General features: G+C 43.7%; 1 protein-coding gene across 1 annotated transcript in view; it reads right to left on the bottom strand.

Annotated features, from left to right (window-relative positions):
• The window catches only part of ZBTB40 (zinc finger and BTB domain containing 40), a 36,804-nt gene extending 19,727 nt beyond the window's left edge, over window positions 1–17,077 (bottom strand). Inside the window, exons 1-6 of the mRNA XM_027060132.2 lie at window positions 16,313–17,077; window positions 15,469–15,602; window positions 7,411–7,603; window positions 6,660–6,802; window positions 2,615–2,807; window positions 30–166 (exon numbers count right to left, since the gene is read on the bottom strand). Of these exons, the coding sequence (XP_026915933.2) occupies window positions 30–166; window positions 2,615–2,807; window positions 6,660–6,802; window positions 7,411–7,603; window positions 15,469–15,602; window positions 16,313–17,009 (1,497 nt within the window). The 5' untranslated portion in view covers window positions 17,010–17,077. The remainder of the gene's footprint in view (window positions 1–29; window positions 167–2,614; window positions 2,808–6,659; window positions 6,803–7,410; window positions 7,604–15,468; window positions 15,603–16,312) is intronic.
• Between the last annotated feature and the right edge of the window lie 6,969 nt (window positions 17,078–24,046).

Raw genomic sequence — 24,046 nt, 5'->3', positions numbered from 1 at the left:
CCCTCCCTCCCCCCTTCTTTTTCTCTTACCTCTCTCTCTCCAGGGGCTAAACCCTTCATGTGTGGGATCATTTTTAATAATGTCTGGTTGTCTGTGAAAATCTCCAAAAGGTTTTCGTGATACCGTCTCAACAGCTCAGTCCCATAATCATCAGGGCTTGCTTGGACTGCAGGGATATTAGCAAAACAATAATGTTTGTGACAACGAAACACCCCTACAGGTTTCTCCTACACAAGGTTAGGGGAGCTGACAGAGGAAGAGAGCTGAAATGCCAGCGCTCTGTCTCCTCTAGAAGGCAAATCTGGCTCCCAGCTTGGGGCCTCATACACATGTGTTCAGATCTCCTTTGGTCTACCCTTAAGCGCTTGGTGCTTCAGGGTCGCAAAACCACTAATGCTTTAAAAGTCAGCGCTCAGTGGCAGAAGCTAGTGATTGCTCAACAGGGAGGTAATTAGAAGGCGCACTTGTAAGAGAGATGCAGAGGTACAGATTTAAGGGGTGTTACTCCTCGAGCCTGAGGTTAAGGATCCATGCAGCAATCCAAAACACTAGCAGGCATGACTCAAGACTCTGGTAGTGAAGCTATACTTAAGTTTTGTGTATATGCCCTTTGAGCCAATCTGTAACTCTCTCTTAAACGGTTATATTTAATTTAAAAGAAAACTAAAAACCATCATGCCTGATGGAAATGCCTTTCCTTTAGCTTTACAAATATTCTCCTCTTTGGCCCAGTAACTCCACTTCTGGGAATCATGCCTTAAGAAGGGGGTGCCTGGCTGGCTCAGTCGGTAGAACACCAGACTCTAGATCTTGGGACTGTGAGTTCAAGCTACAGGTTGGGTGCAGAGATTACTTAAAAATAAAATCTTAAAAAAAAAAAAAAAATTCAAAACACTTTTAAAAAGGGAGGTGGGGAGGCACCTGGGTGGCTCAGTGAGTTAAGCTTAGTGGGTTGACTCTTGATTTCAGCTCAGGTCATGATCCTAGGGTCACGGGATCGAGCCCTGCATCAGGCTCTGTGCTGAAATGTGGAGCCTGCTTAAGATTCTCTCTCTCTCCCTCTCCCTCTCCCTCTGCCCTTCCCCCCATTCATGCACGTATGCACTTTCTTTCTCTAAAAAACAATAAAAAATAAAAATTAAAAAAAGAAATGCTCTGAAGGGAAAAAGTCTGTGTACAAAAGTATCTGTCACTATATAATTTGTGATGATGATGAACAGAACACTCAATATTTACTGAGTGTCTGTGATGTGCTAATATCATAAATATCACTCATTTACTGAATGTCTATGATGTGCCAATAAACGTGCTAAGTATTGTACATACATTATCTCACAGTGGCCACAAAAATTAATGTAATGGGTACCATTCTTACCCCCATCTGAGAGAGGAGAAAATGAGGTTCAGAGAAGTTAAATCGTTGGCTCAGGGTCACACAGCTACAAAGTAAGTCAGGATAACAAACTCAGGTAGTCTTTTTTTTTTTTTTTTAAAGTTTATTTATTTATTTTTAAAATTCATTTTGAGAGAAAGTGAGCATGGGCAGGGGAGAGGCAGACAGAGAATCCCGAGCAGGCTCTGTGCTGCCAGCGCAGAGCCCAACGTGGGGCTCAATCCCACGAACCGTGCAATCATGACCTGAGCCAAAATCAAGAGTCAGAAGCTTAATCAACTGAGCCACCCAGGTGCCCCACGAACCCAGGTAGTCTTGATAGCCCTAACCATTACGCTACACGAAACCCTAACAGGGCATGAGTAATACATGATATATACACCCTTATTATGGAAAACTACATAGCCTTCAAAAAATAGGGTTACAGGGAGTTTTTCGAAAAGTGGGGGAGAATGCTTATGGTACACTGGAGGAAATGATAAAATTATAAAATATGATAGAATATCTCAACGTTGTAAAAATAATGTGACAAAATAGGTCAATGTCTTAACACTAAAATAATCAAGTGGTAGGGTCCGAGGTTGTTTTCTTCTTTATTTTTTAAATTGTTCAAGTCTATAAGTATTCATTATTTCTGTAAGCTAGAAAAAAGTTCTCTCATTTTCCAACTACCCTTTCTCTGAAAGCCCTGTCAGTTTCAAGTGCTCTGGGACAGGGGAGAACTGGCTAGACTTGGCCCATTATCCTAAGGGCTGGGACACGGACTCCCTTCCCCCAGACAGAAGGTACATGAGGGGCTTAAGGTTAATCCGGGGGACTGCCAGAGCCAAACAGCACTCAAACGGGAGTGGGAAAATCAAGATCTGAGTCTTTGCTGCTTGTATTTATCAACACAGCTTGTCAAAACCATGCGCTCTGTGAGCCCGTCTGCTCCTCAGGCATTCACAGGTGCCATGTGAGGCAACCCTGGAAAAACCACACCTTAACAAACCCCGAACCACAGGAACATCATGAGGGAAACGTGATGGAGAAGAGCAATTCTCAGATTCCAGATCTTCACTCCAGAACTATGGAGGATCACTGATCTCTGACAGCTAGTTTCTGTTTCACGAGGGCATCTCTTACCATTATCTCATCTCCCCAGCATGGAGCCAAAAGGGTGTTTAAGCTCTAATTTTCTGGGAGAGGTTCCAGTCCAGAGAGCTGACAATTAACTAATACCTGTGGTGCTTGGCGAAGTGGCTAATTTCTGCAAATTCTCCAGCAGAAGGCCCAAGTTTGGGGACGTCGGTTTCACAGCCTGAAGGAGTTTTACCAAACTCTCTGCAGTCAGAGTCTTGTCTTCAGACATTCTGTGCAGCAGCTTTTCTATGGTCTCCTTGGGGGTCCCGCCCTCGCAGCAATTCAGGATCACCTGCAGCGGCAAGCAATCAGGCAGACACTGGTTACTAGCGATTCGCGGTGCATCTAACACACCTCTGGCGAGCCCAGCAAAATGGGAGGACGAGGCGCCTGTCCCCGGTCCTCCTCTGCCGTCTCTAGTGCCACTGTTCCCACAGTCTCTTCTTTGTGTTGTGTCAGTACAAATCCCGAGCAATCTCCAAACAAATAGCTCTGTGAGAATCCTTCCTTCTCAAACGCAGGTCTGTGTACATTCTTTGTCCCCCAATGGTTTGCATTTTGTGAGAAGATTCCTGCACGAGGCCTATATGGCAGAGCAGGTAGCTTACCTCTCACGTTGTTCTTCAGGTCTGATTTGTTCAGACACAGACAGACACAGACACTGAGAAACAGACTGGAAATTAATGAGTACAGTTACAGTGGTTTTCAGCCTCTGTTCAATACAGTACATGACCATGGTAAGAGGCTGCAATTTCAGAGCAATCCTATTATTTTACTTCCTTTTACTTTATTGGCATAGCAATTTGAATGCCCAGATAAGTTACACGTTAGTCTGTGGCCTCCGAAAGGATGGATTTAAAGTGCACTTCTGGATGGTTTTTCTCGTGGATTCTGCATTCTCGATCTCTCTTATCAGCTCTGCACATACATCAGCTCCAGTCGTCAGCCCCCACCTCTGCCCCCTTTTCTTCCTCGGTGTGCTAGAGGATTTACTGAGTCAAAAGGACACGGGGTTCCAGCAAAAGGTTGAAAGGTAAAACAGATGACTGTTATTTTACAGCTGTTTTCCTATTAAAATAGTCCTAATGGACTACGACTCACTATGTGGAACTAGGCTCTTCTGGAACTGATAGATAATGTGGGAGATTATTTCAACACATGGAATCTACAGATTCCCAGTAACCAAATTTTGAGCTTTCCTTTGGGAAAATGCTAGCTTTCAGGAGAAACAGTGGAGCAGGTCAGTCACAGTTGCATGCCAGAGGATGCCATTGTCAAATTAACTCCCATTTAAAAGTAAATGCAGTTATAAAACCAAGTTGGTTTCACGTATACGAAAGGAACACCTATATACATACGAAAGGAGTGCATACATTATAAATTAAGCGGTCATGTTCCTCGTCAGTACAGAACACAGTCATTCTCTTTGTTTAATGTCTAATATGTACTAGATTTCTATTAAATGAATCATAATTTAAAGTGAAAGTGTCTCTATCTAAAACCCATACTGATTTCACTGCTATGTCTTAGTTCCTGAGTAATTCTCTGATACATAATGAGGCAGCCAGAAACTGTCAAGAGTGGGTACAGGCTTTAAAGCCAGACAGGCCTAGTAGGAACCCCAGTTGTAAAATTTATTGCCTGTGTGACCCTGGGTGAGTTATTTAATTCTTTGAACCTTATCTTCCTATCTATGGAAGAAGAGAATAACAACAGCCCTTGCACAGCGGTTATGAGGAGTCTATAAAGTGAAGTCGCTATTTGTAGAGCCTGACATAACTTCTAGGACACATGTGATCTTTAAACGATAGTGGCTATTGGTATTATCAGGAAGCACTATGCCCAGCGGTTAAGAGAACTGTGCTTTGCTTAGAGTTCCTGAGTTCCAGGACTGGCACCCAGCAGCTGTGTCTTGGGGTGAGCTGCCTAACCTTCTCAAGTGTCTGTTTCTTCGCCTTTTATTTTATTATCTTTTTATATGTTTATTTATCTTTGAGAAAGCGCAAGTGGGGGAGGGGCAGGGAGAGGGAAATAGAGGATCCGAAGCAGGTTCTGTGTGACAGAAGCGAGCCCAATGCGGGTCTAGAGCTCACGAACCGTGAGATCGTGACCTGAGCCGAAATCGGGTACTCAACCGACTGAGCCACCCAGGTGGCTCTTGTTTCGTCATCTCTAACATTAGAGTGACATCCATGACAGCATGGAATTGCTGCGAGGGCAGACCTGAGGAATGTCTCAAAGGTCCTCAGCACACAGTAAGCAGTAAGTTAAAGACAACTGTAGGGCTACCCTTCTTGTGACTGTTTCCAATCCTGAAGTAAAGACATTTCTAGTCACCATTTCTTACAGAACCCAGCGTATGGATAGATAAGGGCCACGGTGCCTTGATTAGCATCATCCCGTAACAGGGAAAAGTTCTAAAAGGGCTGAGTGAACGCTCCACACCACGTCAAAACACGGCGGCGATTCGAATCAACATTCACCTCTACGCTCCTGCTTTATTATTTTGCTTCAATTTTCATGAGAAGAAGTAGCTTAATGAAGCTCTGGTAGAACCCCGATTCTAAGAAGTGCTTTTGCGATTTAGAACTAATTTAAGTTCTTCTCCTTCAGTCCTTTCTGTCCAGTAAACTGAAAGTGACAGAAGAAAACGATAGCGTGGTCTGTCTTGGTGCAGGGAATGCGGCTCCGTTTGGGCTCTTCCTATAAATGCTATTTCACCGAGATAATGAAACAGTTCAAAGGACACATTCAATCCCGCTAATAATGAAAAGGTCTGAATGAGTAATCGAATGAAATCCCTAAACAGGGAATCAGGTACTTCTCGAGCTATCAGCAACTTACTTAAACTGAGTGCCTGAAATTACATTTAATTTTAAGTCTCAGGAGAAACCAGAGGTTTAACCTTATTTTGTATATTGTCTTTCTCTAAGAAATTCAAAGGAGTTGTAATTTTGGAAACATAATTTATAGAACATAATTTTGAGATTATAGATTGCTCCCATTTTGTATGAAAAAACTCCAGTTTCAGATCACTGCAAACAGAGAATCTAGGTAGGAGCCAGTCTTCACTACTAACCCAGTGCTCACCATTCTACCACTACTTTCTAAACACTTTCTCTCCCCAACATACAAGCCACTTCCCATAGTTTTAAGAACTGATGCCACAGAAGAGCTCTGTCCCTATTCCTTCCTTCCAGATACAAAACTATTTTTAGCACAAAGTTGAAATCAATAACACCAACAAATACAGTTATCTAGTTGACTTGAGAAGTCATGCTAGCAGCTTTATGAGGATTTTAGTAGCTGGCTGGTGGGAGAGTAAACTGGCACGACCTTTCCGAAGGGCAATTTGGCAAAAGAGAGCAAACACCTGAACATTTTGACACTCTCTGTTCCAAAATCTTACTTCTTAGAAATTACTCGAAGGAAAGAATTTGACAGGTATGCAAAGATGTGTATGCAAGGATGTTCTCTGCCACCTCATTTATCATGGCAAAAAAAATCGGAAACAGATCTGCCGCAACAAACAACTAATGAATTATGGTGTGTCCATTAAACAGAATACAATGCAGCTACCAAAATCCAGCTTACGGGGACGAAGTGTAGTCGCAGTACAGTAAGCAGAAACACCAGGTTATCCTGGCTTATACTAAGCCTGTCTCTGGGTGATTCAAACGAGAATACGTAGGGGCACGTGCTCCAAAATGTCAGCAGTGGTCACCGTGGAGTGCGAGACGGTGACAGATTTGAATTCTTTTGTTTTTGCTGGTTTCCCCACTTTTTTCTACCGATGAACAGTGTACCCTTTCTATAAAGAAGGAGAGTGTCATAATAATTACAAATGCGCCTGGACGTTTTCACCTTTGAGGCAACTTTTATATTAAAAACTCACCGAGTCGGAGCAGGACTGTGCACCCACCCACACATCTAAGCGTTTAATTGTACGCCATGACGTGCGAGGCCCTCAGCAAGCTGCTGCAGGGGGTACAAAGAGACGCGGATCAAGAACGTGAACCTCAGGGTGCTTTCTATGCAGCGGGCATAGAAACACTGCAAGGGAGAAAATGCTACGTGCCACAGAGAGGTTAAAAACTGTGCTACGCAGATTCAGGAGGGAGGAAGAAATGCTTGACACGGTTACCCTTCTCTCAGCGCCAGTTAGGAATTCCTCCTTGGCTGTTTCCAGGAACTCCAGGATGGGTCTCAGCTGTGTGACACAGAGGATCAGGTCCTCTTTGTGTTCCAGTAACAGAGCAGACAAGGTCTTTCCCTCCTCTGTGCTCCCTGGGGGAGAAAGAGTTAGAGACACACACCAGAGAAGCTAGTCAATTTGAAGAAAACGACAGCATGGTTTGTCAAGAGAGATCTAACGGAATAGGAAAGTGATTCTCAGCCTATTTTGAGCACCCGAATGCAGAATCTCTTTTTGGAGAGGAAAATACTTTATTATTCTGTTTAAACTCTATGAAAGGAAAAATGTTTCATTTATCTGTCGAAACACAAAGCTGCAGAGCCAGCCAGAGGTTAACTTCTGGTTGGCAAGGCCACTGCTTTGTACCTAACCCAAGTGGGAGAAACTTCAGCGGCAAGTGCTGCTGGCAAACCAGTTCACGTGACCTGGGCAGTCAGAACACTGACTGGGATGTGTGGCTTTTTGAAGGGCAGGAGAACACGGACCGTCTGCTCCAACTTCAAGGTGTCGGACTAGTTAACTAGGCGATAGAAATGGAGGCTCAAGTTTAGGTTGTATACATTTAACAGGCGGCTTCTGGAATTACAGGCAGAATTGATGTGGAAAATCACTTCATGGCAACTAAGCCACTGGAGCAAACTTGACAGCATCTTCCCAGAATAAAACTCGAGCCACTTGGGTGGACAGGGTTTTCTCCTACCTTCTGGCTGCGCTGCTTGTACGTCTTCTGGCTTTCTGTGTAACAACGCTGCCTTTACTGCAGGATTGGAATCTTGGTATAGCCTCAACAGAGACACAACAGTCTGAACATCCAGGCTCTCATCTCTTACTTTATCCAGGATTCTCTGGAATGCTGAACGTCCTTCTTCACCCTCAAGACACCCCATTATAGTCTGTGAACACAAGTAACCAACAAGAGAGATCAGCCGGCCACAAGAACCCCGTGCTCTCTGGATTTGGAGAGTGAGGCCCTAACCAGTTTGATCCCTGCCTGTTTGGCCTTTCTGTGGTATATGGCATTTCTGTGTCCCTTGCATGAGACAACATTGAGTGGGGGAGACGGGGAGAGAGGAAGGGGGAGGAGAGAGGGGTGCGGGGAGAAAATTAATCTTAAGCAGGCTCCATGCTCAGCACAGAGCCCGACACGGGGCTTGATCCAATGACTCTGGGATTGTGATCCGAACCAAAATCAAGAGTAGGATGCCACCCAGGGGCCCCGGGCTCCTCTGACTTTGTAACACTGAAGCATTTGGTGTGGATAAGCACCAGCCTTTCTGACCCCTCCTTCTCAGCCTTCCTCACTGGCTTTCCTTCCAAATCTCTACCTATCAGCAGTACCAAAAACTGGTCTCAACTCTGTCCTTTTTCTTCCATTATGCTCTCCCTTTGGGAAAGCTCTCACACATATACTTTTTATATCACCTCTAGGCAGATCCCCCTGAAAGCTAGCTCTCTAATCCGAAGCTTTCTGTTTAAGTCTAGAGCCACACAATTTCCCCCAGAAATGCCTTATCCTCCAGAGGTCTTGGCACCAAATGCCACCATCTGGACTCTTCTAACCCTGGAGTACTAAAATATCAGCAACTCTGGTGGTGAAATAAAACAAAATTAGCGGGAGGAAGGCCAACTGGAAAGAAGGGTTAATATTTCTATTTTAGCAATAACGGGTTTACTTTTAAAAATAAGGAACCGAAAGTTAATTTCACGTGCATAGCCTTTGTATTTCCAGTTGGCAAAACTACAACCTACCTTTGATCATTTTTAGTGTCGATACTATAAAAGAAGAGTTTTTGCACAAGAAAGCAAAAAGTTATGGTTTTCTACACACACAGACAACATGAAAGGATCTCATGAAAATCTACACTTGCAAAATTCATCTAGATAGTTCTTATCAATTCTGGTAGTAATTACAGGTTTAAAATTTTTGTTGAGAGAGATTTTTATCCTTTTCTCCTCCTCCCAAATAAACGGGAATTAGGAACGAGTTAGGCTTTGTGTTTCTTGGCTTTGCTTGAGCTTGCTTTCTGATCACAGAATGGCTGTAGAAAGCCAAGTTAAACCTGGTTCCTAGGATTTTTAGTCAGGTACAAAAGTAAATTCAGATAAAACCCAGTTTAGGAATCCATATTAAGTGAATTAAGTAACTTCCAAGAACCTGACGTCACTCATCTTGTCTCTATTTTAAAAACAATAGACAAACGAGATACCAACTCAGTTGAATGCTTAATCCCCTTCAGTCACATTTATTCAGCCTTCTGTACCTTTGTTGGTCCACCTAAAGCCTCTTCAGAGAATGCCTTTTCCCTGATGGCAGTAGGAGGCGGGCAGCCCCCGTCACCAGGTATTCGTGCCCTCAGGCTGAGACCGATGATATGCTTCTAAGGGAAAGAATATGGCAGGAGTCACGGGAAGGCACTTCTGAGGCGAAGTTACTAGGACCTCCGTCTCGTCTATGTGGGCGTGGTCCGTCTTGGCTCTCGAGGCAGGCTGCCGTTTTGTGAGCTGCCCTCCGGAGAGGCCCACGTGGCGGGAACTATGTCTCCGGCCAACACTCAGCGAGCGGGCTTGGAAGTCAGTCTTCAGAACCCTGCCAACAGTCACGTGGGTGTACTTAGAACGACACACTCCCCACCCCCACTCCAACCCAGCCCAGGCAGGGGCTGTCTGCGGCCTTGGCTGATGCACCCTGACACAGACCTCCTAGGCACCTTGAGCCAGGGGCTCGGCTAGGCACGCCTAGATTCCTGACCAACAGAAACGGCGAGGTCATAAATGTGTGCTCTTTTAAACTGCTAAATGTTAATCTGTTACAGGGCAACAAATAACTAACACAGACCCAGTCAGTGCTAATGCCCTTAGTAACTAACGGGTTTCTCCCTCTTCATTTTCACTTTCCTTCCCCTCTTTCTTCGATGCATCTTAACGGATACAGCATTTAGCCGTCCTCCTCTACCGAAGCCGGCGTTCTTTCACCCGGAGCTCTCTGAATATCCCGAATCCACCTCTCTCCAGTATCCAATTTGTCGGGCATTATCACATGAGCCGGTGGGGAAGAAAAGCTTTCATCAATGGTGGCATCTGATGTGCTTCTCATTATCCTCTCCGCTGTCTCCTCCTCGGCAGAACTGCTCAGCAGTGAAATTAAAACATTTGTTAACTTCATTGCTCAGCAGTGACGCTAGGGTGTGACCATCTGGGAAGATGAGCAGGGGTGGGCTGATGAAAGGGCCAGGAGGGAGCAGTCAGTTGCCTGGACAGCCCTGCTCTTTGCTCTTTCTTCCAGAACCTACTGGGGACCTGGCACCAGAGCCAGCATTTTAACTGTTACTCCATCAGCCTCCGAAGCTGCCTGGGGCTCCGCCGTGCGGTGAGCCCTTTTCTGAAATAGCGTATCTGCCTGAACAGAGGGTGTCACATATTGCGGCAGACTGAGATTCACTTATGGCGATCGTGTACCAGAACTCTGAGAGATGAACCCAAAACCGAGTTTTGCTCTTTAACCATGCACTTGGAATTCCTTGGATTCTTAGAGTTAAAGGTACTTCAATAAATTCATATCAATTTATGGTCACACATATATTCACAGAGTACTTCGATTTATGAACGAATTACAGGTCAGCAGATTTAAAGATGGGACAGTTTCTTTTTAAAAATTTAATCTTTGCCTTGTACGAAGGTGTTTTAATTGAACTTACTTATTTTTCCCAACTGTCTGCCTACTGCCTTTGGGTCTGTTTGAGCTATGCTGTATTCTTGTTCACTCACTCCTCCCTTGAATGCCGAGCCAGATGATGGCACTAATGATACAGACCACACGAGCTCAACACCATCCCAGACACTGTGCATATATGCCGTCTCCTTAACCCCTCACATCAGTCCTAGGGGGCATTACATCTACAACTACCTAAATGAGTCAAAGAGGTGAGGTAACCTGCCCAAGGCTGCATGGCCAGGAAGTAGAGTTCCCTGGAGGAAACACTGAGCTGATTCCATTGACCTGGAACCCTTTTCATAGTTCCAACTCCCAGATTTTGAGTATAACCAAATCCGCTTACACTGCATTGTACTGGACTTACTAGAATCAACATCACTTTGAACACTGGGTCATATCTTGACCATATGTAGCATTCCTCCTGGTACCGATGATTTGTACATAGACTGGTACACAGTAGGTGCTTAATAAATACTTGTTTAACTGCATGAAATTCCCTTGCCATAAAACCAATAGCCCTTCTACCTATGGCTGCATATCTTAGACTTAATAATTTGCAGAGAGAAGCTTTGGAAAAACAACAACTTATTTTCATTTCTCATAGGCCTTTAAAATGAATCCTATTAACTTCTCAACAGGGTCACCCTACAATGTCAGTAAACACAGTCCACAAGACACAGACCTGCACTTCTTGACAAACCTCCAAAGTAGTGACGTGTTTGAAAACATCACATTCACATGGGAGACTTGTTTGCCTTTGAAACAAAGTTGAAGGAGAAAAAAATGCTACTAGATCTTAAGCTTTGGGAGTCTTTCTAGAACTTTAGGAGAAAAGTGGATCAAACAGCAAGGAAATCAATAGTAGAAGTTATCTCCTTATTCTAGTCGTAGATTCACTCTGCTATATACACAACTAATTAAAAGCAGGGACATGGCTAGGAATAAAGAAAAAAGACAATTAAAAGTTCCTGCATTACAGCTGAAAAAAAATATGAGCTTGCCTTTAAACAGAGGTTTTGCTCAGCTCAGCCAGAAAGCCTGTTAAGGTCAGGATCTGCTTTTTCTAATGGGCAGAAATATTACACTGAGATAAAGACAGGCAGAAGCCACTTTCCCATCCCAGCACCCAAGAGATTTCTCCTTAATCAGTTTTGGCTTTGGTTGCACACAACCCAAGCAGCCCGGCCTCCTCTCATGTTGCCGCAATCACCGCTCGGGGAATGGCTTTGCCACCTTTCATCATATATCTCAGGAAAGAGAATAATCAGGACACTAGTTGATGGTGTCTTCCTGAAACCCAGTCCAGGCCAGGTGCACACCCTATATCTGTGTTTCAGAAAAGGAACAGGCTGGTCCATCTCAACAGAATGCTCACAAGCCTTAACAAGCCTCAAAATTACACATCCAAGCACAGATTATTTTTAATGTTAAGCTGTCTTCTTAATGTTATGCTGATTAACCAAATAACAACAGCAAAAAGCATTCAAAGCTCCTTGGGAGCTAAAAATGTTTAAACAGAAAAATAACAAACAAGCTCCCAACCTTTACGATCGTAGCTGAAATGCAGACTGTTTCAAGTGAACAGTTTGCAGATGCTTTCAATACTGAGGCCTTCTGGGGATTCCCATAGTTTGCGGACTTCCAAAAAATAATTACATGTGTGGCAGGACTTCTTTGCTATAAGGATAGGGATCCAGTCTTATTTCCTTTTCTTTTCCTAGCAACCAGCTCAATGCCTGGCACCTACCAGCTGCTCAGTAAATATTTGCTGAATCAGGGGTAAGCAAAGAGTAACACTTGGGAACAATGTTGCTTGGTGGCCCCTCAAATCACTGAGAGGCAGCAGCACACTGTGACATCTGCCATCATACATGGAGAATTGTGTGAGCCATGAACTTCTCTGACAGTGCTTCTGAGAAATGTGGTCTACAGATACCAAAGCAGCAAAACGGGGAGACTGTTAAAGACGTAGATTCCCCAAACTCTACCACAACCTAAGAATCAGACCCTCTGGAAATGAGGTTTGGAGGTGTAAGTTTTAACAAGTACACCGGATAATTTTTATATACACTGAACCCATTGTCCTAGAGACCGAAGGCTTTGTACAAGACGCTACACCTGCAGTTCGGGAAGGTACTTCCAGGCGGGTAATGGTACCTGTTTGAAAGCATGACTTGCAAATTAAGCTTAAAGAAACAGCGATCCATCTCATGTGTCAGAGAAAACGACCATGGAACGAGGATATTATAAGGCATTAAGTAAAAAACGGGTTTCAAAGTCAACTAGGCCTAAAAATAGAGAGTTGATGTAAAAACAAACAGCAGCAGTCACCACCAACTGAGCTCCTTCTATGTGCCTGACATTTTAGTGTGAGTTTTACATCAATAATCTTTATTAATTTGACAACGATCCTGTAATGTAGGTGATAACATTCCTGTTTTACAAATTAAGAAATTAACGTTTATAGAGATTAAGTTGTTTGAGAGCACAACACTAGCAAACGGGAGGGCTGAATAAAATAATTGTATATCCACACTGGAACTCTGCTCGGGCATAAAAAAGGAATAAACATACAATGACATGGATAGACCCCAGAAGAATTATACTGAATGCAAGAAGCCAGACCAAAAAATATATATTGACTATATGACTCCATTTGTATATAATACTCTAGAAAATACAAATTCACTTACAGAGAGAAAGCAGGTCACTATCACCCAGGGATGGGTAAGTTGAAAGGGGGGAGGGGAGGGAGAAGGGAGAAGGGATTACCAAGGGTATAAGTAAACTTAAGGGTGATGGATATGTTTAATATCTTGCTTGTGGTGATGGTTTCAGGTTTTAAAACTTATCAAACTGCACACTTTAAATACATACATCTTGCTGTATGTCAATCATACCTTAATAAACCTGTCTAAAGGGAAGTTAAAAAGTGACAGATGGGGCATCTGGGTGGCTGGGTCGGTTAAGCGTCCAGCTTCGGCTCAGGTCGTGATCTCTGGTTCGCGGGTTCGAGCCCCGTGTCGGGCTCTGTGCTGACAGCTCGGAGCCTGGAGCCTGCTTCGGATTCTGTGTCTCCCTCTCTCTCTGCCCTTCCCCCACTCACACTCTCTATCTCTCAAAAACAAACAAACATTAAAAAAGTGAGACAGAAGTACAGGGCCTAAGTACAAAGCAGCACTTCACGAACTCTATACGTTAATTTAATCTGATGCTCTTTAGCCGTTTTTCTTTTTCTTTCTGCAACTGAAAGGTTTATTATGGACTGTAACAGACTCCGTTTTAAATACAGCCACCAAGTGATTTGTAGAGCTCTTACTCTCATCTCTAAAACTGAGAAAAAATAACATAAGCCTATAATGATCCCCAACAGTGAATCAGTGTTCTTTCAAAGTATTATTAATGTTACTGCCATCAAAAGATTGGGACAAGAATCAGGAGGGGAAAAAATGTTGAATGAAACCATGTACAGCAAAAATTTCTTGAGCATTTGTTATTTGCCGCACATTTTAGGTACCAGTGTTAGAAAAAAATCCTTAACACACAGTTCAAGCAAGTCCGTCCACAGGCAACACTAAAAATTTGGGTGTTGCTGGTCTAAGGGATGCTCTTGCTCCTCCATAACCAAAATTAAGTGGAGAGGAAGTCCTAAGAGAACAAATGAAGAGATGTGTCTATAAGCTATCAAGGTAACAAACTAGTGACAAAAATGATACACCGAACAGTTAAGAGAACAACCAAGTGCAAAAATATAAAATCATAATGTCCTTTAACATAATCGGTACAAAGAATACCAAGGATTTGTACCAAGATACCAACCTGTAACCTCCCTACCAGAGTCATTAGGGTTAACCCAGTCTTATAAAAAGCTTCTCTCTCAAGAAAATAATTTACAGCCAACTACTGATTAACCACGGTCAAAATAAATACTTGACCTTAAATTTTTTTTTTTTTTTTAAAGTAACTTGCTATGAATCGGGGAAATACTTAAATAGTAGAAGACATTTACTGCTTGGATTATGGTAACTAACAGCAACATGGGAGGCCTCCCCCACCCCACTCCACCCCTCAGATGAGCCTGCAGGCACAGTGCCCACTGGCTGTGCCAGCCCCTCTCAGCACGGGAGGCACGGCTGGGTGAAGAGAGAAGCACGAGGAGTTCTAAAGTGGCCGTGGAATCAATCCTGTAGGTTCAAGATCTGAGGAATCAGGTAGTGGGAAGCCCACAGGTGGGGATGCGTCTTACCAAAATACTGAAAAGGAGAAAAGGTCAGCTAAGAAAAAGAGCATGATAAGCCACTGGGCGGTTTTCTGTCGGGCAATTCTTAAACATTTATACATACATGACAAATGTGTATCATTTTTACCCTATTGGCAGTAAAACCCAGTGTGCAAAGGAACAGCTAGCTCTAAAGTCAAAGTGGTTTGGTCTGAATTACTGCTCAGTCCTACGAGCTCTGTGACCTTGGCCACGTTATATTACCTCCTTGAGACAGTTTTCTCTTCCATAGAATAGGGCTAGAAAAGAGTAAAATCCACCCTGGTGATTTCTGTCAGAATTAAATGTGATAACATGTGTCCCAAGTGTAGCATATTAAGTACTCAATAAATGTTCACCATTACTGTTTTGTGTCTGAAAATGGCTACTGTATTCCTAAACACTGACTACAGTTCACTATATAAGGTTTGTATTAAATCCTTGACGTGCCACGTTTTGAATATTTCTTGTTGTTCTGCTTTGGTTTTTATCATTTGATCTTGATTTGGGGTTATCCATGACTACCCTCTGCTTCATTTTACCCTTGATTAATCAGGAGGAAATGGTATGATCAGTTAAGCATCCTGGATCAAAACTGGTTGAAAGCTGGGATTCAGGATTTGAAAGCACATTGCCTAGTACTGTTGCAAGACGGCTCTTTAGAGACTAAATGTCAAAAAGATTTAAGTTTGAAAAAATTGAGACCTGAGGTATTTTGCATTTTCATTGTTCTGCCCCATATGGAAGGCTGTCTACACCAGCAAACAAACAAAACTCGCAGGACCTACCTCCTCCTGTGCACCTTTAATTTCTGAACATTCTTCTAGTCTTTTTAAAACATCCTGGGTAACCAAGAGTGCATCAGAGAAGATACTTTCATTTTCTAGAAGAAAATTCAGCTGACGGCGTTTCCTCTCATACTCTGAGTGCAAAACAAAACATAATAAAAAAAAAATCAGTGATTCATTATTTGAAGTGATTTTTAAAAGTTTAAGCTGATGACCTTTAGGGCATATACTGCATCTATAACTGACACCTGACACATCAGTTATGGGTAACAAAGAACAGTGTCTCCTACAGCTTCTTCCTTGGTGCCAGCCTCATCCCGGTTAGAATAATGGGTAAGCATCAAAACTGATACATCACTATTTCAGTATTGCTTTTCTGCTCTGTAGTTCATCTTCAGACTTCCAACACTCAAAAACACAAACACTTTTAAAAGAAGAATGCCCCAGGAGGAGTTTTGCTTCGGATTTTGTGTGGGACTAGACTGGATTTTGGGTGCCTATCTAGCAGTGGTCTTCAGTAAATTCATCACTGAAACAAAAGAATTCATGGGGTGCCTGGGTGGCTCCGTGGGTTGAGTGTCTGGTTCTTGGTTTCACGCAGGTCACGATCTCGCATTTCCTGAATTCAAGCCCCGGGTTCACTAGGCACTGGCAGCCCGGAGCCTACTTGGGATTCTCTCCGTCTCCTTCTGCCCCTCCCCTTCACTCTCTCTCTCTCTCTCTCTCTCTCAAAAATAAACAAACAAACTTTAAAAAAAAGAAACAAAAAATCCACAAGAGTCACTGAACATAGTAACTGGCAACAGAGGGACGGACCCCAAAACAACTATTACGTGAATGTTACCTGGTTCCGTGCTCGCCTCCTTCGCCGCACTAAAGGCTTGTCCGGCAGGGGAGGGGAAACAAACTTCAGCTGGACGAGGAGTCTCCACCGGGGCGTCTGCATTCCCCGGAATTTCCTGGGCAGCGGAAGGACCCATGCTCATCTCCTGTGCAGCCGTATGGACCGCCTCCTCGGTCTCGGCTTTCACAGGGCCCCCCAGAGGGGCAGAATCCTCCAGGGAACAACGAGGCTCTCCGGCACCCTCAGGGGAAAGGATTTCCACCTCGGGCTTCTCGGGCTCCTTCCTGAATGACTCTGAGGACGGTGCGGAGACATCCCTCGCCACCTGGCCCTGAACGGAGCAGCTTACGAGGTCGGTCAGAAGGTTTTTACAACTAACGGCCACGTCAAACATCTGCAGGCTGTCGGCCAAAGAGATGATTTTGGAGAAGTTGTGCTTGCCCACAGGCAGCTTGCCAGTGTACATCATTTCCAGCAAGAGGGCAAACTCCTCGGGGCTCACCACAGACGCGTCGATGGAGATGGTGTCGGTGTTGTCCAGCAGGGTTTTGAACAGGAGGCTGGCCGCGGCCAGGACGAGCTTGTGGGCCCGGAAGTAAATGGTGCCAATGGAAATGGTGCAGTCACAGAACTGCTGCTCCTTGCACAGGGTGTAGAGCTGCTGCAGCAGCTGCCGGCTATAGTTGGGGAGCTCCATCGCATCAGCTCTGCCCCGAGGACGTCTCCCCCTCTCTTCTTCCGGAATCCGCTTTCTGCGGATCGGCGCTACATCCCAGGGAAACCCAGAAAGCGCCACGTTAATACCTCACCGGCACAAAGGGAGACGCCACGAACGCAACAGTCAGACCAACAGGCAACTCACTCGTGCGTTTGACAAACGTTTCTCAACAGGGAGGGGCGCTGCGCCAGGTACGCTAAATCATGACGGTAACTGTCACACGTTTAACTACATGGAAGCGACCACGCTTAGCGCTTCATCTGGAAGCGCTCACGGGATCCTCACAATGACTCAATGGAAACCGTCCCCATATGACAGATGAGACTGGAGCTCAGAGGTAGTGAGAGAACCACCCTGAGGAAAACAGCTGTTCAACAGCATATGCGTACCACCCGTGTCAGAGCTGTACGCGCCCCTGCTTCCGGTGAGTTCTCAGCCAAACGAAGAAGGCTCATACAGTTACATAAACGGACTTTCAATACGCTGTCCTCATCTCATCTGACCTATGTGCAACACAGGACACGGGTCATCACTCCCTCCCGCTGCAAACACCTGTTTCACTTGCTCTTGCTCTCTCTGGTTCTCCTGTGACCTCACCACCCAGCATCCTTTGCTGGGTCCTCTGGGTCACACTGGCCTCTACAGTTTGGAATATTCCAGGACTCAGTCATCTCTCCTCCTGTCTTCTGTCCCATCTAACTCCACACTTTTGAAATATCAACAAATCCTGGGGCACCTGGGTGGCTCAGTCGGTTGAGCGGCCGACTTCCGCTCAGGTCATGGTCTCGTGGTCCGTGAGTGAGTTCGAGCCCCGCGTTGGGCTCTGTGCTGACAGCTCGGAGCCTGGAGCCCGTTTCAGATTCTGTGACTCCCTCTCTCTCTAGCCCTCCCCCGTTTGCGCTCTGTCTCTCTCTGTCTTTCAAAAATGAATAAATGTTAAAAAAAAGAAAAAGAAAAAAAAAAAAGAAATGTCAACAAATCCTGACCATGCAGTTTATCCTTATCCTGTCAGCTTGCAGGGTGACATCTCGAGCTCAGTCGTCTCCTCTGGAGTCCAGATGCACACCTCCCGCTACCTACTCAGCATCTCCAATCGGAGGCCTGATAGGTTGTTTCAACTTGTATCTGAAACTCTTCTGCCACCTTCCCATTTTATAGCAATTTTGTCTTTCTAGCTGTTCAGAACAAAACTCAAAAGTCAACCTTGATTCCCGTCTTCTCCTCCTACTCCGTATGGAATCCGTTATAAATCCTGTTGGCTCTACCTTCAACACATATCCAAAACCCAATCACTTCCTGCTGCCTCCACTGGCTCTCTCCGATCAGTCCAAGCCCCCGTCCCCTATTACCTGGACTACGACAGTGATCCCTTCTAACCGTCTCCATGCCTCTGCCCCTTTCCAGCACTACCCCCAGGAGTCAGAGGGGTCTTCCTAGCACATAGCCACATCCTGTCCCTTCTTCACACAAAGGCCTCCTGGGCTTCTGGTCTCAGAGTAAACGCCAAAAGCCGAAGTCCTCCTAATGGCCTACATTCCTTCTCATAACCTGGTTGGCATTAACTCTCTGATGTCACCTTCCACCCGCTCTCCCTCACTCCTTCCACCTTAAGCACACTGCCTTCCTCACCGATCACGGAACACACTAAGCATGTTCCTCTGCAGGTGTCTCCACACGTGTGCATCGCTCACTCTCACTTCCATCAGGTCTCTCCTCTAAGGCCCCATCACCACTGAAGGTTTCCCTATGTCCTTTAAATAGGAGCCTCTTCTCCATTCCATTCCTCTTACTCTATTCATCATCATAGCATTATCACCTATGACATATACTTTTACTCATCATCGTGTATCTCCCTTCACTGGAATGTAAGCTCCTTTAGGGAAGGAACTTGTTAAAATCGTCTGCTATATCCCAGAGCTTAAAATTCTGCCTCACACGATGTTGTTGATTAGATGGTGGCATGAATAAACGAATGGAAGGAAAGCTAATGGCAGAGATTTGCACCCAGAAACCCAGCTTTGGAACAGGGGGGTCAGGCAGTTAGAGGAGGAGCTGACCGGCCTGAATAAATGAGTAGGCACTGACGAGGGAAAGACAGTGAAAGACAACAGGCGCTCGAAGCAGGGAGCCTGCGTGAGGCACATGGACAAGAAAACATCCCCAGCAGTGGTGAGGAAGGGGAGGAGGGGGAGCTGTAAGGATGTCAGTGATACTGGACAGGGAGTATCGGGGGCTAAATCTGGCAGGGGGTGTGGCCACAGATACATGGGCCATGCTTAGGAGCTTGGATTTATCTGAAAGGGAATGAGGAACACTGAAGGGTTTCAAAGGCTTTAAGTAGGGAAGTTGCATGGTCAGAGAGGCATCTTAAATGTATCATCTAAGTGACATTTGCACAGAATTGAGGGAGATAATGCTGGAGACAGGCTCTATTATTGCATGAGTTCAGAGATAAATCAATGAAGGCTTTGACCCGGAAAAGAGGCAAGAGAAGAGAGAGAAAGAGACAACCAAAAATATTCAGAAAATGTTAACTGTCATGATTTAAGAGTCTGAGCGGATGCGAGGGAAGAGAGAGACAGCTCCCAGGTCCTGGTATGGTACGTGAAGGTGGATGCTGAGATGATCCAGACAACATAAGAAAAGTTTAGGGAAGAGGACATCCAGTTCAGTTTTGGGTTTGATGATCTTATGATCATAGCCAAACTGTATAATCTCACTCGGATAAGGAAAAGAAAGTGCACTGACAAGGGGGTGGGGTGGGGGGGACAAATGTCAGAATGACACTGGTTGCCTTTGTTAGCAAGATTGTGGATGATCCCCTTCTAGTCCACCACCATTTCTTTAATTCCCCACATTTGAAGCTGACAGATAAAAATACAAATATTTCCAAGTTCTGGTTTCTGGTCTGGCATGGAAGGAGCTTAGGAAGTCACCATTCCATCCTGACAACAAGTAAAAAGCTGAAAAAAAAATGGAAAGGTCAACAACTCTTTTTAGATCTGTCAGAGAACCGAGGTCACAGGGCAAAACTGCTATCCCCCAAATTGGAGAGAAAGACCGGCAGATTCGGAAAATTGCAACTTCTCAGAACAGAAACCCACCAACAGACACACGGTGGGAACCACACCAGGAACAAAACAAAAAAATGAAATTGACAAACTGCCTCAGGCTCAGGGTGGACAAGTCTGAGTTAAAAACTCCAGAGGGACCAAGTCATAATTTTGTGAGTTCTACCTGCAGGAGCTCTAAGGGGTGAATATAGGAGAAAAACCTCCTCCTGCTTCAGGCAGAGGAAGGGAGGGAACTAACCATTTTTAAATATACCAGAGCACTCTGTTCTTAACAAGGCCTAGTTTCAGGAGAAACTATTTTACCAGATTCATACCTAACTGGGGGAAGGAAAATAACTTCACCCCACTTTTAGCCATCCTGCCCCAAGATGTATGTTGGGGGGGGTGGGGGGGTTCTGAAAAACACTGGTGAAGTTCACAGACCAGGGGCACAGGCTCACCAAACCACTGAGACCTAATCATCAGTCTATGAAACACTTCCTCCCCTGTACCTTACCATCCCATCAACTATAGGCTTATTTACCACAATTTCTTTCTTTGTATGTATGTATGTACATATATATGTGTGCATATATATATATATACACACACACACACATGTATTTTTTATATTTACATAAATATAAATGCTCGCTCATTATATATTTATATATATATACATATACATATATACATGTATATACATATATATATTTACTTATTTACTTATTTTTAACGTTTATTCATTTTCTGAGAGACAGAGTGTGAATGGAGGAAGGGCAGAGAGAGAGAGGGAGACACAGAATCGGAAGCAGGCTCCAGGCTCTGAGCTGTCAGCACAGAGCCCAACACGGGGCTTGAACCCACGGACCGTGAGATCATGACCTAAGCCAAAGTCAGACACTCAACCGACTGAGCCACCCAGGCACCCCTACCACAATTCCTTTTACCCGGTACTTTATGTCTACCTTTCAAGAAAAACTTTCAAGGGGCACCTGGGTGGCTCAGTCGGTTAATCGTCCAACTTCAGCTCAGGTCATGATCTCACAGTCCATGAGTTCGAGCCCCGCGTCGGGCTCTGTGCTGACAGCTCAGAACCTGGAGCCTGTTTCAGATTCTGTGTCTCCCTCTCTCTCTGCCCCTCCCCTGCTCATGTTCTGTCTCTCTCTGTCTCAAAAATAAATAAAAACATTAAAAAAATTAAAAAAGAACAAAGAAAAACTTTCAAGACATACTGAAAGGCAAAAATTACAGCTTTAAGGACTGAACAAGCATCAGAACTACACTCAAGTATGTCAGGAGTTATCTGACCAAGAAGTGTTTGGTTGTTTCTTTTTCTTTTTTTAAGTTTATTTATTTATTTTGAGAGTGGGTGGGGAGGGCAGAGAGGGGGAGAATCCCAAACAGGCTCCGTGCTGTCAGTGCAGAGCCCAACGAAGGGCTCAAACTCAAAAAAAAAAAGTGAGATCATGGCCTGAGCCAAAATCAAGAGTTTGATGCTTAACCAACTGAGCCACCTACACACCACTCTGACCAAAAATTTTTAAACACGACAATTAATATGCTAAAGACATTAATGGAAAAAGTAGACAACACACAGGAAAGGATGAACAATAGAAGAAAGATGGAAATAAGAAAAAATGAAAAAAAATGCTACAAGTCAAAAACATAACAGAAATTAGGAATGCCTCTGATATGTACATTGGAAAACTGGAAAAAACTGAGGAAAGAATCTCTGAGTTTGGGGGTGCCTGGGTGGCTCAGTCAGTTGAGTGTCCGACTTTGGCTCAGGTCATGATCTCACGGTCTGTGAGTTCGAGCCCCATGTCGGGCTCTGTGCTGACAGCTCGGAGCCTGGAGCCCGTTTCAGATTCTGTGTCTCCCTCTCTCTCTGCTCCTCCCCCACCCACACTCTGTCTCTCTCTCAAAAATAAATAAAACATAAAAAAAAATTTTAAAGAATTCTGAGTTTGAGGATTGATATAACAATAGAAACGTCCCAAACTGAAAAGCAAAGTGAAAAGATCAGGACAGAGTATCTAAGAACTGCAAGACAACTGCAAAAGGTAAAACATATGTTCAGTGGGGATATTTGATGGAGCCGACAGTAAAAGGAACACAAGCAATATTTGAATAATAATGACTGAGCATTTCCCCAAATCAATGTCAGACACCACACCACAGGTTGAGGGTGCTCAGAGAACACCAAGCAGGGTAAGCAGCAAATGTTACATTTAGGCATATCATATTCAAACTACAGAAAATTAATACTTAAAAAAAATCTCCAAATAAAGGGGGGGGGGGGGAAGAAGACCACTCTACTTCTAGAGGATCAAAGATAAGAATCACCTCTGATTCCTCCTCAGAAACCATGCAAACAGGAAGAAGGTAGAATAAAATATCTGAAGTGTAAGAGAAAAAACCAACTTAGAATTCTGTACCCTGCAAAATTACCCTTCAAAAGTGAGGGGGGGAATAAAGCCTTTCTCAGACAAGCAAAACTGAGAGACTCGGTTGCCATTAGACCTGCCTTGCAAGGAATGTTAAAGAAGTTCTTCAGAGAGAAGGAAAATGATAAAGTACAGAAATCTGAATCTACGTAAAGAAATGAAAAGCATTGGAGAATGAATAGGTGAAGGTAAAATAAAACATTTATTTCTTAATTCTTAATTGATATAACTGATACCTGTTCAAAATAACAGCAATTTATTTGATTATGTATGTTTATGTCTTGATATACTTACATATATATAAGTCAAATAAATGACAGCAATGATACAAGGGATGGGAGGGGAAAATTGGGATTATTTTATTAGTATATACGGTACTTGCAGTACCTGTGAAATAGTATAGTGTCATTTGAAAGTGGGCTTGAATTAGATATAAATGTATACTGCAAACTACAGAGCAACCACTAAAACAAGTCTGAAAAGGAGTATAACCGATATGTTAGGAAAGAAGTGAAAATGGACTCAGGTCAAATACTCAATTAAAAACCATGAAAGAATGAAAAAAACTCGGAAGACAAAAATAGGAACAAAGAACAAGGGCAACATATATACAACATTAACAAATATGGCAGATATAAATCAACTATATCAATAATCACTTCAAACATCAATGGTCTAAATACACCTATTAAAAGGCAGATATCAGAACAGACTGAAGAACAGGACCCAAACTCTATGTTATCTGTAAGAAACCCACTTCAAATATAAAGACATATAGATTTAAAGTAAATCCACAGAGAAAGATATATCATGCTAGTACTAATCAAAAGAAAGCAGGAGTAGCTATATTAATTTCAGACAGAATACACTTCAAAGTAAAAAAAAAAAAAAAAAACGATCAGGGATAAAGAGGGGCATTACAAAATAGAAAAGGGGTCAATACTTCAAAAAGACAATCTTTTACATGCATACGCCTAACAACAGAGTATCAAAACAAGGCAAAGTGAAAGAACTGCAAAGAGAAATAGACAAATCTACTATTATAGTTGGAGACTTTAAGCATCCCTCTATCAAAAAGGGACAGGTCCAGCAGGCAGAACTTCAGTAAGGACACGGCTGAAGTCAACAGTACTATCAGTCAACGGGGTATAATGGGCATTGACAGACTTTCCATCTAACGACAGCAGATTAGACATTCTTCTCAAGATCACATGAACATTCACCCAACTAGACCAATTCTGGGCCATAAAACTCCCTTAACAAACTAAAAAGAATAGAAATACAATCTCTGCTCTCAGACCACAATAGAATTAAACTAGAAATCAATGACAAAGAGATAGCTGGAAAATCCCAAATACTTGGAGATTAAACAACACACATTTTTCTAAAATTTTTTAATCTTTATTTATTTTTGAGAGAGAGAGACAGAGCATGAGCAGGGGAGGAACAGAGAGAGAGGGAGACACAGAATCCGAAGCAGGCTCCAGGTTCTGAGCTGTCAGCACAGAGCCTG

The sequence above is a fragment of the Acinonyx jubatus genome, chromosome C1, assembly GCF_027475565.1.
Source record: "Acinonyx jubatus isolate Ajub_Pintada_27869175 chromosome C1, VMU_Ajub_asm_v1.0, whole genome shotgun sequence".
Taxonomy (NCBI): domain Eukaryota; kingdom Metazoa; phylum Chordata; class Mammalia; order Carnivora; family Felidae; genus Acinonyx; species Acinonyx jubatus.
Note: the sequence above shows the minus strand (reverse complement) of the source record. Positions and strands in the feature narration are given on the sequence as shown.